We start from the raw sequence: 16,047 nt of genomic DNA on the forward strand, positions 1-16,047 counted from the left end.
AGCCATCTTTGTTGAACTCTGTTAACCAAAAATTATATTTATTATCCATGCAATCATCTATGCAGAGTCATATGCACAATCACAATGGAGGGAAGGCACACTTATTTCAAACAATTCAGCATTTTGCTATTTCCTTGAATTTGAAAAGTATGTTTTAATTGCAAAAGGATACACATTCAGAAAGACCTCTACTTCAGTCTGTCTAGTGCTTAGAGTAATTCTGGGRTCCCACTATCAAATTAAATACAGCAGATTATTTCAAAATCACATGGCAAGTTACAAACCACTTTTTAATTGCAGGTTTCGTGCAATGTTATTGTGCAACCTTTGTGCTTCACTGAGATGCCAAGGAAGCTGCAAAAATTCCAACTAATGGAAATAATCATACACATACAGCAACTAAAACTGAGAGCAAAAATTATATACCAAACAAAGGGCACTGCTGCAAAGAGATACATGAATAATGTACAAAATGTGTTTTTTTTGTGTAGATTAGTAAAGTAAGACTGGGTTTTCCATTTTAAAATCATTAAAATAGCTACTATCAAGATTTCTTGTTTCTGAAGCATAACAAAGGCAATTTGCAGAACTGTGTGGGCAATGCTGGGGCTGCTGGAATACAGTCAAAGAACCTTTGGCATCATAAGGTGTTACACAGAGCTTAAATGTAAACCAATTCCACTGGACAGACTCCTGACAGCTCTTWCTAAAATCATTCTTCTCAGTTCCTCTCAGTGTTTAGGGGCTGAGAAAAAATACTTAAATTGTACACTTAACTATAAACTACACAATCGTGCACATTGGCACTAAAAATCATTCCCAACCTGCTGAAATAAAAGTGTCATTTACAACTTTAAAGTTTTGATTATATCTCACCATAGTTATGCAACATGTGGAAAAAATACACCGTTCAACATTTTGGCACACTAATAAATAAATCCAGACACGGTCTATTAAAAATATCAAAGTAAGCCTGTGCACAAGCTCCTYTTTTATATAGTTATATTTGTTATGCAGAAGAAATCACAGAGAGYTGAAATCTAATTACAGAAAACAACACAATTTGGGGTGAATTATAGGAGTACATTTCCCTTCCAAAGCTATTATAGCTCAATATTTGTTACTTCTATCAACTACAGTGCTGGCCCAGCAGCAGTTTCAACAACATCACTTCTTTCTCCCAGATTTGATAGCATCACACCTCAGTATAATGTTCTGCTGCYAAAAGATACATCATGGCATTTGCATATGCAAGAACATTCACATCATTGAATAATTCTCTTGATATTAAAACCCATCTACAACTTGTGATGGCTTCTGGTATTAGATAATTCCTCTGGTATCAGTCTTGGGTTATTTGACAGTAACAKTTGAAGTGAGGGTTAAAAATGGAATATCTTAAGGCAGTTTTCACAAACAAGACTTTTCACACTTAACTGTTTTCTGTATAATGATTTAACATCCACGTCTGCATGTTTTGGCTATCAAATTACTCGTTGACTGGACTACTCAGGTCATGTCACTGGAACTGTTCTCACTCCCTTTCTGGAGCCACACAGCAGCTTGAGAGAGGTCCACTGCTGTTTAGATCGTGAAGGTTTCTGAACTTCTATTCTTCCTTTGCAATGAAGAATGAACACCAGCARCACCTTCAAGGAGAAATCACCTGGACACACAGACAGATACACAGACAGCCCTACTGACAACACCTGAAGKATAAGAATGCAATTCATCACACTTTTAGCAAGAACACAAGGCCACAGAATAAACTAAAAAAAAAAACTGTTTTATTGTGACACTTATGACATTGAACCCTTGTTGATATGAATGAYTATGGGTACTCTTGACATGTTACAATATGTCATGGTGTAGGATGGCACTGATTGTCATCTGACTTTTGAGAATGTTTAATGGTCCCTACTGACCTCAGTGCATTTTGACAAGTCACAGAAATTTTATCATCAGGTTTGTGTATACAGTTAACAAGTAGTTGGTCTTATAAGCACCATTACAAACCCTCACATTAAGGGTATTATTAATCTAGTTTACAAATGCTTCATTGATAAAAATAGCATGATTACAGTATACACACACTTAATTTACATGTAATGTATTATAGGCATAACTGAGATAAACTACTGAGCTAACTTTGGTTGATTGAAGTATTTAGACTGAATAATGGCAATTTTGGCTTCTAAGTTGTGTAAATATTACAGTGCATTTATAAATCTAGGTTGAAAATTTACTAGCACCAAATGGATATCATAAATGGCTGACCTAGTAAGTTGTAGTTGGAGAAGCGAAGTTTAAGAATTACAAAAATAGAGCTGTCCATCAGTTGAAAGCACATTCTTGTACCTCTGCTGAAATGATGTGTCTCAGCATCCATGGCCAACTTCCAATGATAAAAGTCCCAGTTTTCAAGATTCAACATATCAAGGTAGTTCAGCTACAYGTAAAAGCCTGAGAAAGTGGTAGTTTTGAGCTCACATATTCATCCTGTACCTTGTTGATGTAATAATAAGATAGTGCTCGTCCATACAAATGTACTCATGTAAGATTGTACCTATGATATGGAGAATCTGATTGGGAGGAATATTCAGTTCTACCTATCTATCTTTGGTTTAATTATTTGGTCTTTGGTTGATGAATTAATGAAGCAATATTTGAATTTTCATTTTCAGGTTATCTCCCAGCTCACCACTGAGGTAGTCTTTGTCATGTTTTGCTTCAAGCTGGTTAAGTTCCTTCCTTTTATAGAGTGGAATACTACTGATTTGTAATGAATAATTTCCAGGCACTGGCTTCTTCTTTGTGAAATGAAGGTAACTTATCCCGTCCTTCTTATTGATTCTAAAGAAACCATCTTCATTTCCGGAGTCAATTAAATATCGGTTGTGGTTTGTCAGTGTGGTGAGGGCAGGGAGCAGTTCCAGGATGCGATCTTTGTTACTGAGATCTGAGATGTTGATGGAGAACACTGCTGCTTTCTCAATATCCCAGCTGGCGAGACTGACTGGCGGCTGCAGCTCCTGCTGATCCTGCACAAGAACAAAGGATGTCARTTGGCTTTGTCACAGAGTATTTCACACGTGCCTGTGTGTATGTGTTTCTTGCCCAGCTCATTCATGACTAATTAGACAATTTTAAAAAGGAGGTTCTGTAACCTCATCTGGCAAATCCACTGTTATGGGTGTAGGACTGCTCAGGATGAAGGACAGTGTTTGTCACCACCCCTTGTGGGTCAGAGGAGCCCGAGGCACGTGCTGGAAGTTTCTGTGCCYRGGCCTTGCTGCCTGACAGATGAAAYCCCTCCATAGTTGGAACCTGTGCCCAGAYTCCTACAAAGAGAGCACAGGCACACTCCTCCTCTCTGCCAGGGGAGCCACAGGCTGAGAGAACAACRTGTGAAGGAGAGCAGGGTCTCTGAGGCAGCCACAGCATTTCAGTGGGGGTTTCCTGCTTTGCAAGATGTGTTGGGTTGAAGTGTGGAACCAGGGCAGTCTGCAGGCACAGCAGAGTGCTGGAAAAGCAGCCTCACCCTTCACCTCTGACTGCATGGGAACATTTCAGACAGCTGCACATTAGCTGTGACATTTTCATTTGGAAAGCAAGGGAAGCTCTACATCACCTCTGAGATGAAAACACTACCTGACATCCAAAACCAGCTTTGGTCTACCTCAGGGTGCAGGTATTTCCTGAGGGATTGTCTCCTGGCACACATCCTTCTGAGTCCAGCTTTCACAAGACAGCCACAATCCCTTTCCCCACAGAAAGAGTCAATTACCTCTGCTTCACTTGCAGTTTCATTAGTGCTCCTGCGCTTCCTTCCTCTCTTGGGATAGCCATTGATTTTACATTCATAACAAGCTTCTGGAGAGAGGGAGTTGTCATCTACTTCTCCACTGAGTGAAAGCTCTTGTCCTTGACCTCGTCCTAGCCCCACTCCAGAAACACAGTGTCTGAGGAAGAAAGAAATTCAAAATTAACTCCAGCGAGGTATAGATCTTATCAAAAGCTGAATTTGGGAAACTGTAAGTACACATAATTAAGCAATAATGTTGCACTCATTTCCTAGGAAAAATTTCTGCTAAAGTCAACAGACAAAATTCTCACTGAATCACAATGAGCCCACTCTTATTTCCAGAATCTGCCTTCATGGTTTTTTGCCCAAGAGAGACCTGCCAATATTTAACAGTCTTAAAAACACAGGCTTAAACTCTGAGTTGTTGTTAGCRATTTCTGTTATCCAGCCTGGAACACATTTAAAGAGACCAATTTTCAGCAACTGCTGAAAAATCTGAATAGTGAGGTCTTTCATAATGCATCCCAAAGTTTTTAGTCACTTAAAAAATTTAAGCCACGATCTTTCTGCTTTCTTGGGTTGATTGATCCTATACAACGTACAGTCCTAACTCTCCCACTGGGGCATGGGAATATTGGTTTTCTTGATAAAGCAGACATTTCTTAAAAGAATATTAATTTTAAACACACAAGAATATGGTTCATACAAGAACATAAAGAGTATACAGAGTTGTTATTCCAACTAGCTGGTGAAACCACTCGTGTAATATCATTTCTTTTTGCAGCTGATATGGGGTCTTATTATTAATGTTTGTTTTGTTGTTCCTTCTTCAAGAAGACAAGTGAGCAAAGAGTGTGAGCTCCCAAGTGCCAAGCAAAGGACTTGGCAAGCTACTGGGGTGGGCAGGACAGGTTAAAGCAGTAGCTTAGAATAGGAGGATTGAACCTGGTAGCCCTGACCAAATTTCAATTTCAAGCATTAAACACCTCCCTTCCCATGGTTACCCTTTCCCACCCTTCCTGCCCCCCCAAATCTCCCAAATCAGTAGGTGCATCCAACTCTGGAGCACCTTCCCAATCCTATCCCTCCTCAACTGCTGACAATCCTCCTGCTTCTGCTGCTCCACACTGCAAAGAAAGGAATGGCCCATGTCCCCTTGGTGTCAGTTAGTTCAAGATGAGAATCCCTTACCCTTGTCCTATTCTGAAGTAACCAGGTGGRCACCCACAGACGTAGCCACCTTCAGTGTTTGAGCAACCATAACTGCACGGGGCTTGTGCAGAACCGCATTCATTGATATCTTGGCAACCTCCACTAAACTGCTCATACTGAAATCCGGTAGGGCACATACATTTATAGCTTCCCAAAGTATTGTGGCAGGATGCTCCTCCACAAATGTGTGCACTGAGACATTCGTTTTCATCTGGAAAAGAAGCAGAATATACCACGTTAACTTTTACCCTCAGGAGCAGTCCTTGTACAGGTCATGCCTGGCTAAACATGCTGCCACCTCTGAGGGACACAGAGAACTTGCTGCCATCTCGGAGGGACAGAGAGAATTTGCTGCCACCTCTGAGGGACAGAGAGAACTTGCTGCCATCTCGGAGGGACAGAGAGAACTTGCTGCCACCTCGGAGGGACAGAGAGAACTTGCTGCCACCTCGGAGGGACACAGAGAACTGGCCTTGTCCCTGCCTTGGCTGGAGCAGCGGTCCCTGGGAGATGACTACAGCCACACAATAGCAACACTGGGGCTACTCTRCAGAAGCTGGTTCATGCCATGTCAGCTCATGCTCTGGAGAGCAGAGAAACAGAGTACGTAGCTTTTTTTCACAGAGATAACAGAGAAGAATAAAACTTTGTACAGCCAACAATCTGGTCAAGTAGTCCCTTGTTTTTAGTGCTACTCAACATTAAAGAAAAAAGTGTAAGGAATCAAGCTCTGACTGACACCTTTTCCAGGCATTGAAAACTCCTCCCTACACACTCACATTTAAATATTAGATACAGATAAGATGTGGGAACAAGCAGTAAAAATAGAAGTAGCTGTAGATACAAAAGACTGCTACATTTCAAACCAGGCCTTTTCCAAACTTCCCAAAGGTGGCGTTGTAGGAGTTTGAGGTCAGTTCAGGCTTATTTACTGAAAATGGCTACTTTTTGAAATTAAGCTGGTCTGGTTTTTGTTGTATGATGTACCAAATTGCTTCATAAAGTTATGAGTATTATTGTTCCCCAATTTCTGCAATAAATGCACATGGACATTGTGGGTGTGTGCACACATAAGAAATTCCACCTGGCAAGTCCAGAGCAGCATCTTTGACCTCAACATGCAGGTTACAGGAGAATAACTACTAAGTCAGAGCATTATTCTTTTCSAAACAATGTGGCTCTTTGTTCTTTGTTTAAAAGCAATGCCTTTGCTTCTCGCAGCCTGATTCATGACATGGTGCACTGTGGAAGAGCCTGGGCAGGGGATGCAGTCACAGAYAGCACAAGACATGGGAGGAACCAAAACATTCTTCAGTGATTATCTAAATGTGTTGCAGCAACATAAAAAAAATCCCTGAACGATTCATTAAATAAGCTAAAAAAGAAACAAACTGTTTGCAGAGCTTGGATTGCCAAGGAATATGAAGGAACTGTCACGGAAAAACCTAGCACATGGATTCTTCCCCTGTGGTACACCCAGGAGATCCAGATAAGYATCTTAAGAATTTACAGTTACAGACAGTACAATGTGAACATGTGGAGACCACAAGGTATTAAAACCTGGGGCTGAATCCTGTGTTCCCAGAGCCTGYAGGGGTTTGCCATTAACTCGGAGCAATGTTTCAGTATTTGTCACACCTCACAGCCAACTATGCCAGCACCACAAACGCTTATTTCTTTGGGCCACAGAAAGTTACTGCACCAAGAGCAGATACGCTCACTTCAGCATGCTCCACAGCAGCAAGGAAGGGGACACTGGTGAGGTTAATTCCCATATTCTGGGTGATTAAATTCTGCAGATTAAATTCTAATTTAACCATAAACTCTGCTAATTTAATTAACATTCAAAACCCCCTGGGTTTGTGTTCCCTCCTTGTTCCCTCTATGTTACAGGCATAGGAYGGTACAGCAAAGAAAACATTGCAGCAAGGACTGCATGTAATGTCAGGAGGTTTGCACAATTAAAAGCAGACACCTCCCTGGAGCACCCCAGTGATAAAAAGGCAAAGCATTTTTATGTTTTTGCAAGCAAAGCCAAACAAAAAGTTATAAAGCCCTTTGTTCTCAATGAGGTCATCAAACTCATCTCTGGGTATCCACACAAGACTGTCTTACATGAAGCCCATTAAATGTGATAAAAACTGCACATAACTGTCACTAGAGGAAAAATTATTCCCATTTCTCTTGTTTGAATATGCTGCATATTACACTGCTGAAACAGAGGCTTTTCCCATGACTGCTGCACAGGCAGCCCCATCTATGAAGGCTCAGAGACTTGGGATAGCAACAAARTTTAGATAGGGAAGAAATACACACTTAATTCACCAGTGTATTTACTTATTTACATAAACTTATGAGCACTAYCATTTGTTAATCATAACCAGAATTGTCCTGTAAGCACTCACTGTAAACTGTACCCCAAAGCTTCAAGGAAGCATCTTTAGGCAGACAGCTGCAGGTTTGCTCAAATATGAAAAATTGTTAATTCCATACAGAGGAGGGGCTTAAACACAGCAGCCTTCCTGTAGGTGTTGTAAAAATGGCAAAAGTGCAGATAAAGAAGAATTTTAACAGAATTTGAGATGCTTTTAGCCAGAAGTTGAATTTTACAATTTAACAATCCAAACTTGTAGTTCTGAGAGTGCCAGGCTCAGCCCATCATCCACTCTTAGACAGGACCTTTGTCTAAGCAGAGACCACTGCAAAGCTGAATAAGATTTCCTKTGCTCAGACCATAAAATATATGAGTAACACAAGTTTCCTCAAAGTCAATACAACCTCCAGCACCCTCATGGAGAGCTTTGTGCTTAAACMCCTCTTGAACCAGGACATGGGCTCCTGGGTGCTTCACAGCCACTCTGCCTTCACAGGAGCACACACTTCTAATGAAACTCTGATGGAAATTAGCAAATTATTATCAGAAAAAGAAAGTATGGCAAAGTGCACCATTGCCYTCCACTTCTTGCTATTAACAAAGGTAACATGCATTTTAAAGTATGAATTTACAAAAGTGACTTGCCAACACATTGGTTCCACTGGTAATGCTGGAGATATCCTTGTGGGCAGCTACACCTGTATCCTCCAATGATATTTTGGCAGCCATGCTGACACCGGTGGTTTCCATCACATTCATCAACATCTAAAAGGGTGAGACACACTCTGAGTTTTGGGAGAGAAGCTCAAATTATGCTGTATTTGGAAAACATGTAATAAATAATTGTATATGTTCACTTATCATATATATAGGTACATTTCAGGATCTTCCACAAACCTGACTACTTTGGGCCTTTCAGGTTTGGATYTGTGGCTCTACAGCAAGTAACATAGGGCTGAAAACCATGGAAAGCTGACATTCAGCCAGTGTTTTCAGATTTTCCATTCTGCTGGGGAGCAGACAGCAGAAAGCCATTTGTGTATAGGATCCCTAATGCTTTCCTAAGGATGCCAGCTCCACAGCAGGCAGACCCTTGCTTTTACCCAGGCATCCAGTCCAGAAATCCCAGGACATCTCTTTCGAAAACAATCCAAACTCTGCCCCAGGAGAAGGCTCTAAAACCCAGAGGAGTAAGTTTGCAGCCCTTGAACTCTCTCTTTAGCAGGTCACCTTAGAGATGCAAGACTTCCTGTCCTTGATGAATCTCTCAGAAATCCATGAAACATTCAAAAGAAGTTCACTGAACTTGCAACACTTAAACTAAAACATTCCAGGCTACGTATCCACAGAAAATATCTGTCCAGCTCTTTAGAATCCTGCAATATATCCTTTTTTTCCTGGCCCATGGAGAGAAAWACTGCCTTGTTGCTCAATTTCCATACTCCCCTCCCCTTCATCCTACGCATTCTTACTCTGTAGGTTTTGTTGCTTACTCCAGAGGTCTTTCCTTGGATGACAGTACAGCTGAAAGAAGATTAAGGCAGCAAGAGAAGGCCAAGTTAAATGCACTGTGTTGTACCCACCTTCGCAGCTCTGCCCAGTTTGGTCAAGTGAGAAGCCACGTTGACACTCGCAAACAAAACTTCCTGGTGTATTCTGGCAAATGCCCTTTGCCCCACARAGATTGATCTCAGTAGCACACTCATTGTTGTCTGAAGGAAACCAAAGCTCAGTGTTAGTTTGTGGTTGTCATTTCAAAGCTGRTCTTTTGGCCACAGTAAGATCAGGGGTTGTGGCAGGAAGTAAAGACACATCAGTAACACAGGTGTCCCACTGCCCTCCCAAGCTCTCAGGCTGCACTATAAGACAGCTTACACTGCTCTCTTTTGAATTTGGAAAGACAAAAGTAACAGAAAGGGAAACATTYCTTTTCTTCACCAAGAACATGGAGTTTGATGTTTTGGTCTCCAAACACYCCCAAATTCACAGGATCATCAAACTGACACAGAAACAGGATCCAGCTTGCAGAGCAGAAAGTGTATCTTGCAGGAGGAAGCAGTTTAGTTTAATATTTCCACATACACAATGGGTATGGGTTCAGAAATGCAGAAATGTGCATTTCATAGCTGTTTAAAGAAGCCTTGACATGATSTCAAGGAGCTACAAGAAGAGAAATAGAACTATTTTTTTGCTCAGTAGATAAGAAAGGGTAAGGCAAGAATTACAAAGCAGTGTTTTTACTGGCTGGTTCTTGCAAGTSCAAAACTCAAAGACAGATTATGAAAGCAAGGGAAGGCAGGAAGAAGGGGCCTCTTCACATCTTCTGTTCTGGTGGGATTAGGATCAGAACCTGGCCTATGTTTCTATTTGCTTTCCCAGGAAGATGATTTTACCCTCTTGCTATTTTCTTCTAGAGTAAGGGTCAGTAATAAATCCCTAATCTGCCTTCACCTCCCCACRTCACCTACCAATGCAGGCTGTATGGTGCTGAGTGAACCCAGGAGGACATTTGCACGTGAACCCCCCAATAGTGTTGACACAAAGGAACTGGCAGTTGTGCTGCTTTGTTGCACATTCATCAAGATCTAAAAAAAAAAAGAGAAAACATCTTTCATTTATGCTCCCTGGACTCAGAAAGAAGTGGTTACAAATAAATAATAGCCAATAAAGCCTTTAACTGAACACCAGCTCCATCCTATGCAGGCCATTTCCCCTGTCTTTAGTGGAAATACTCACATGAATCAAGGAACAGATTTGCATCATTTGAATGTCCTTGCATTCATTTTTGTCTATGAAACACAGAGTTTCTGCAGTAAATTCTTTTCTTGATTTTTACCTTTGCAGCTTCTCCCATCATCTTGCAGGATGTATCCTTTTGGACATGAACACTGATAGCTCCCCTCTGTGTTTTTGCAGATGAAATTGCAAGGTTTTGGAGACTCATTACATTCATTCAGATCTACAAGAGGCAAAATCAGATACCTCAGCTGGCAACAAAGATTTGTGATAAAGTTTTACAAAATGTTCAGGACAGATCAGAAGGAAATCCAAATCCTCAAAGCATTAACAAGTAMCATTTTATTTTCTCATTTTTCTGAATCTTTCTATTCCCTTGTTCAAGTCATCTCTTAGTAATAAACTTTATATGCAAACACCATAATGAAAAACCCACCTATGCAAAGAGTGCCAGTGATATCTGTAGTATAGCCCAGGTTGCAAAGACAGCGATAAGATCCCCTCTCATTGATGCACTCCCCATTGCGGCAGACATCATGRATAACCTTGCACTCATCAATATCTGCAATTAAACAGGGGTTAATTCTCAGTGGAAYAAAACTGATTCTGTACAGCCTCAAYAGATTCTTGTGACCTGACACGRAAAAAYCCACACCATAYGTAAAATAATTACAYAAAATAGTGAAATATTGCACAGGTTTAAGGAGAAATATTAAGTGGCAAAATACAGAATGGAGTATTAATCTCRCTTTCTTATGCAATGAACAAGCTGTAAGTGGAAGGGAACAACTGGAGYTGATCATGTATCAGTCCCCACAAATCAAACATCACTTAGCCTTCATGTACACAAATAGCTCTTAACCTGTCCCTGCAACACACTCAAATGTGAGAGTGCAAATTCCCATTCGAGTGCACGTCAGTCAACCAGGACACAAAGCAAGTGTCTGCCAAGAAGGGATGGATGCCTCATCATCCAGGGCCTTTGGCTGTACACCCTCCTCCCAAAGGATTATACTCAGTCAACACGAAAAATCTCAGAGAATTTCAGCTGATATCCAAAACATTTAGGACTTTATAGTGTTCAAATATGCAAAATGGGAGTTTAGAATTTATCACTTAATTTGGCACTGTCGAAGAGAGCATTTAATGAGAAGTACCTGCTCCACTGGAGGTGTATCCTCGGCCATGAGGGCAAAGTTTCTTGAAGGCCACGGTGCCTGGGAAGGGACAGACCTCACAGTTCTGTCCCCAGCCTCGGCCACCGTCACAGCAGCACTCAGACTTGGTCACAGCGTTCCTGTTGCTCGATCCGATTTGGCACATRCTTTGTAAGACTTCAGTGAAGCAGTAGCCCTCCCTGTTGTCTGGAAGACAAATTGTACATCACACAGAATCCTGATGGTGACCTCCAGAGGGTCATGAGATACTGCAAATTAGTCAGAAATATAACAGAAAGGGCATACTTCACCCYGAGACTGTGGAACTGAGAGTGAAAGACTACCAGCAGTAAGAACAAGAGAATGACATCTAAGGGAAACAAAGACAAGAAATTTAGCAAAAGGTAGAAAACAAGAAGTTAGAATATGCTTATAAAAATACATGTTTCTGTTTGAAGCTAGAGAAAAAAGACTGGCTGAAAATCAGGACCAAAGAAATGTCAGACCAGCTCCTGGCTGACTGAAACCATGGAACAGTCAGCTTTGGTAGCAAGTGACCCCAGCTGGACTGACTGAAGCAGGGATATGGTGAGCATGGGAAGAAGGAACTTGCAAGAGGACACCTACATAAAAGGCCCCTTCCCAAAGGCATGTAAATTCAAGAGTGTGTTTTCTCACCATTTCTAAGTTTAAACTTATTTCTAAGTTTAATTTCAAACCCATTGCTGCTATGCAAATTACAGCTCATTCAGGTGTAAATTGGGACTTACCAAGGCACTCATCCTGGGTGTCACTGACGGTGAATCCCTCGTTGCACTCACACCTGAAACTCCCCACTGTGTTCACACAACGGCCGTTCTCGCAGAGCCCAGGTTTGGTCTGACATTCATTCTCATCTGTGGTTTTGAAATTTTATGACAAAAATCAAGTTTGTTACTAGATTAATGCAGGTAAGAGAGGTTTGTATGGAACTCTTATGCTGTGTATTCTGCCTGGTTAAACTTTAATTTTTAAATTTTTCTTATATTTTAAAGGTTCTTCTATTCAATTTGCAGAGGAAAGATGGCCATCTAGCTCACGACTGTTATATTTATTTGCAGTACATTCCTCACCGGTCTTCAAAATTTTTCATTGTTACAACTGCACTTCTGAATGCCCTCCAAGRTTTAAAAAAGATGCAGATCTACTCTCATTCCTACTAACTGAGACAAACCTACAGCAACCAACACAAACCCTCACCTTCTTCYCTCAGAGCATTCAGCAGCAGCAGTACAAACTGATTGTAAAGACACCCACATGCAGATTTGCTACATGTGTACACCTGAACAGCAAAACCAAGTGTGTACAGCACCAACAGATCCATTACACAGGTAGCTGTGCAAATCTTCCCCTGAGTTTACTAACACTTGGTTAAATCCAAAGTTTTTAGCTCTGCTGAGGAACTGTGTRTTTCAAAAGCTTCAACACTTCAGTGTCACTTACCTATACAGCCTTCCCCATCCGGTCTGCGCTGATAACCAGGCCCACAGATACACATATAGGTGCCAATTAAGTTTTTGCATTCCATCTGTTTTGAGTCACAGTCGTGAATTCCTTCTTCACACTCATTCTGATCTAAAACACAACGTTTAGACTTTATTATATACAGAGATTATCTTGGAAATTCACAATAGTAAATTCTGACTCTGGAATCTCAGTTGTAATCAAACCCTACACATACGTTTACTGTTCTAAACCAACCATAAAAWATACTAGCCTTGAGCAAATTGATTTCTCCCAAATGCCCATTTTTAGGGCAAGACAAAAGCACATCATCTGATATGACCTCACTTTAGGCAGATGTATAAATTTACTGGCAGGGTAGGCCTAGTACAATCAAGTGCATAATGCAAACCATAGAATTTCATCCCAAATTCTTTCTGACTCAGTTACTTCCTGGATTAAAACTCTGGCCCAAYAGAGCAGTGAGTCAGAGCCCTGCCCCTGCAGGAACTGAAATCATTATCTCCTAACTGTGAGAGTCTGGTTGAAGCTTTACCTCTGCACATTCTCCGGTCCTCTCGCAGAACGTACCCTCCGGGGCACTTGCACTCGTAGGATCCAAAAGTGTTCACACAGCGGAAAGCACAGAGCAGAGGGTTCTGAATGCACTCATTGACATCTGGATTTAGAGCAACAAAGACCATGGGGGAAGGGAAACACTCATGTAAAACTCWGCACACTTGAGTGCACGTTTTAGGTACAGGCAACACCACAGATCCCACTTTACTGAGGGCTGAATTTTAACAGCTTGGGGACCCGTGGTTCTACTCTTCATGGAGAAACAGGCACCAGACACTCCAGTATGTTTGCACAGCTACCTGAAGTTTCAGTAAGTTCAACAGCAAGCAGCCAATGGAAATAATTTCCAGATCCATGCTGCCAAAATACTTGCCCAGTTAAAACTGTATCTTTTCCACACCTAGGTTCAATTTTTTTGATTGGCTATTTGAATTCTATTTCTATTCTATATTTTGATTGGCTATTTGAATGCACAAATTTAGCTTCTTCATGAACTGAATTCCATAAAACAATATCCTTACTAAAACCATTATTTTTAAGTGCATTTACATATGGTCTGGACTACTTGAGTAATTACTGCTATATAGTGATGTTTATGTCCTCTGCTAAYTCCTCTGCATTTGGAGCTTTCACTCAAATTCCACAGAAAAGTGAATGAAGCTCTAACTGTACATACAACTAATGCAATCTGATGCAAAAATAGAAGCATTCTTTTGTATGGGCTTGCAAAGAAATAGATTGTGGCACATAATTTAAGAACAGCTGTGTCAGGTCAGAGGGGAGTGTCAGAATGTCCTAGGACATTCTCCTCTCTCTGGYTGTAACAGGAGGTGAATATTAAAAAACTCATACCATGTATACAGAGATCTTTCCCYGATACAGCCTCTCAGTTTAAGGACTTCCACAGCCAAAAGCCACAACCAAACTATCAAGGTTAATTTCCATTGATGGATTCCCACACAAATTTRTATAATCTCTTTCTGGGTAAATTTATACTAGTGACCTCACTAATACTATGCTGCAAAGGGCTCCACAACTTAAACAAGTACCATGCATATAAAAATGTTTGYTTTGGTTTGTCTAACATTCCCTCTATTTTTGGTACCTTTACCACTAGTGGCTTTATAAAATTATATATCTCTTCAACCACATTTTCCACACTGAAAAATTCTAATTTATTTTCTGAGTGTCTTTTCTGTATCTCTGATGTTCCTTACTTCTCTTTACTTTGTGTATTTTCAAATTTTAATTTTTGCAATGAGATACCAAAGCATGTAAAATATTCARCCTAGGGGTACCAAGGTAATTGCCGGGTTTTGTATTTATATTTTCTGGTTTGTTCCCTATTTCCTAACTCACTCAAGCAGCCCATTTCCTATTTTCATCACCCACAGTGAGGCTCTCCACTCAAGGCAGTAGGCACTTCTGGGAGCTATTCTGGARAGACTGCACCCCAACTCTGGGAAGTCCCTTAGCAGAAAAACATACTACAGCTCAAGGTGGATACAGGAAGCAGGAGCCCATTGTTCTGTTTCAGATAAAGATGTGTTCATCCAAGTGTCCATATTTTATTTTTAAAGCTGCTTTACTCCCCTCCACTGTTTTCAAAATCAGGGAACCCATTTACAAAAGTCCTTAACACATGGGATCTCACCTTCACAGGTCATCATTGGCCCAGGCTCAAATCCTTCTACACAGGTGCATTCAAAACCCCCTATCACATTCCTGCAAGTTCCATTTCCACAYGGGTTTCCAACAGCACATTCATCAGTATCTGCAAGTAGTTAGAGCAAGGAAAGAATACGTGGTTATACACAACTAAAATTATATAGTATCTATGTAGCTGATGTTCAACCAGAAAAACAGAAACTGCAAGAACTCACTGAAAGTACTGAATTAGAGCCACAAACTCCTAGGATCATTTGGGATTGGTAGAGGYTTTCTGGGTCAAACACTCAGCCAGAGCAAGGTCAACTTGGAGCAGATTGCTCAGGCCTGGCCCTGGCAGGTTTTAAGCACCAGCAGAGAGGGAGACTCCACAATGTTAGAATAAAATAGCCTCACTGCTCTTTAATGTCATACCGAGTAATTCAGGAAAATCTTTAAAATGGAAGCTGAAACAGCTATACTTACCCACACATTCTGCTCCTTGTAGGATGTAGCCATAGGGACATTCACAGCGGAAAGACCCATCTGTGTTGATACACTGCCCAAATTTACAGTTATCAGGATCAAGGCACTCATCCACATCTTAACCAGAAATACAAACAACACAGTAAGTGCAACTGGCTTCATGTGCTTTTAGACTTCTCTCAAAGAACAAGTTTCTGGCAAGAAAYATTCCTCAGATCACAAAACCCACTAATATTTAAATTCTGACATATTAGGATTAGGGCACAGAATTTATTTTGCGGGCCAGCTTTCAGAATGCAGAAAAGAAACTGATTCTAAATGTCAGATATAAACCTCTCTGACTGAGGCTACAGGGAGAGCAGCAGATATGAAAAGCAGTAGTCATCCAGTGCTCCTTAAGCACAAACTTTTGCCAATAAGGCTCAAGTGCTGTTTGTCTTGGGAGAGAACAGAATGTACTGAAGGGATCTGGGAAACTGTGGTTTGCACTTCTGGAGGATTAAAACCATTTACTGTAAACAGRCTACACATATTGTATAAGAAAAGACAAGTATGCTACGTGACATTAG

General features: G+C 40.9%; 1 protein-coding gene across 1 annotated transcript in view; it reads right to left on the reverse strand.

Moving 5' to 3' along the window:
* Nucleotides 1-1,765: 1,765 nt before the first annotated feature.
* FBN1 (fibrillin 1) overlaps nucleotides 1,766-16,047 on the reverse strand; it is a 139,924-nt gene continuing 125,642 nt past the window's right edge. Inside the window, exons 52-65 of the mRNA XM_057369896.1 lie at nucleotides 15,479-15,595; nucleotides 15,000-15,119; nucleotides 13,323-13,445; nucleotides 12,767-12,898; nucleotides 12,055-12,180; nucleotides 11,285-11,491; nucleotides 10,564-10,689; nucleotides 10,228-10,350; nucleotides 9,860-9,976; nucleotides 8,975-9,103; nucleotides 8,037-8,156; nucleotides 4,997-5,228; nucleotides 3,788-3,962; nucleotides 1,766-3,041 (exon numbers count right to left, since the gene is read on the reverse strand). Of these exons, the coding sequence (XP_057225879.1) occupies nucleotides 2,652-3,041; nucleotides 3,788-3,962; nucleotides 4,997-5,228; nucleotides 8,037-8,156; nucleotides 8,975-9,103; nucleotides 9,860-9,976; nucleotides 10,228-10,350; nucleotides 10,564-10,689; nucleotides 11,285-11,491; nucleotides 12,055-12,180; nucleotides 12,767-12,898; nucleotides 13,323-13,445; nucleotides 15,000-15,119; nucleotides 15,479-15,595 (2,237 nt within the window). The 3' untranslated portion in view covers nucleotides 1,766-2,651. The remainder of the gene's footprint in view (nucleotides 3,042-3,787; nucleotides 3,963-4,996; nucleotides 5,229-8,036; nucleotides 8,157-8,974; nucleotides 9,104-9,859; nucleotides 9,977-10,227; nucleotides 10,351-10,563; nucleotides 10,690-11,284; nucleotides 11,492-12,054; nucleotides 12,181-12,766; nucleotides 12,899-13,322; nucleotides 13,446-14,999; nucleotides 15,120-15,478; nucleotides 15,596-16,047) is intronic.

The sequence above is a fragment of the Malurus melanocephalus genome, unplaced genomic scaffold (genome assembly GCF_030028575.1).
Source record: "Malurus melanocephalus ecotype Western Australia unplaced genomic scaffold, MMel_1.1 scaffold_116, whole genome shotgun sequence".
Taxonomy (NCBI): domain Eukaryota; kingdom Metazoa; phylum Chordata; class Aves; order Passeriformes; family Maluridae; genus Malurus; species Malurus melanocephalus.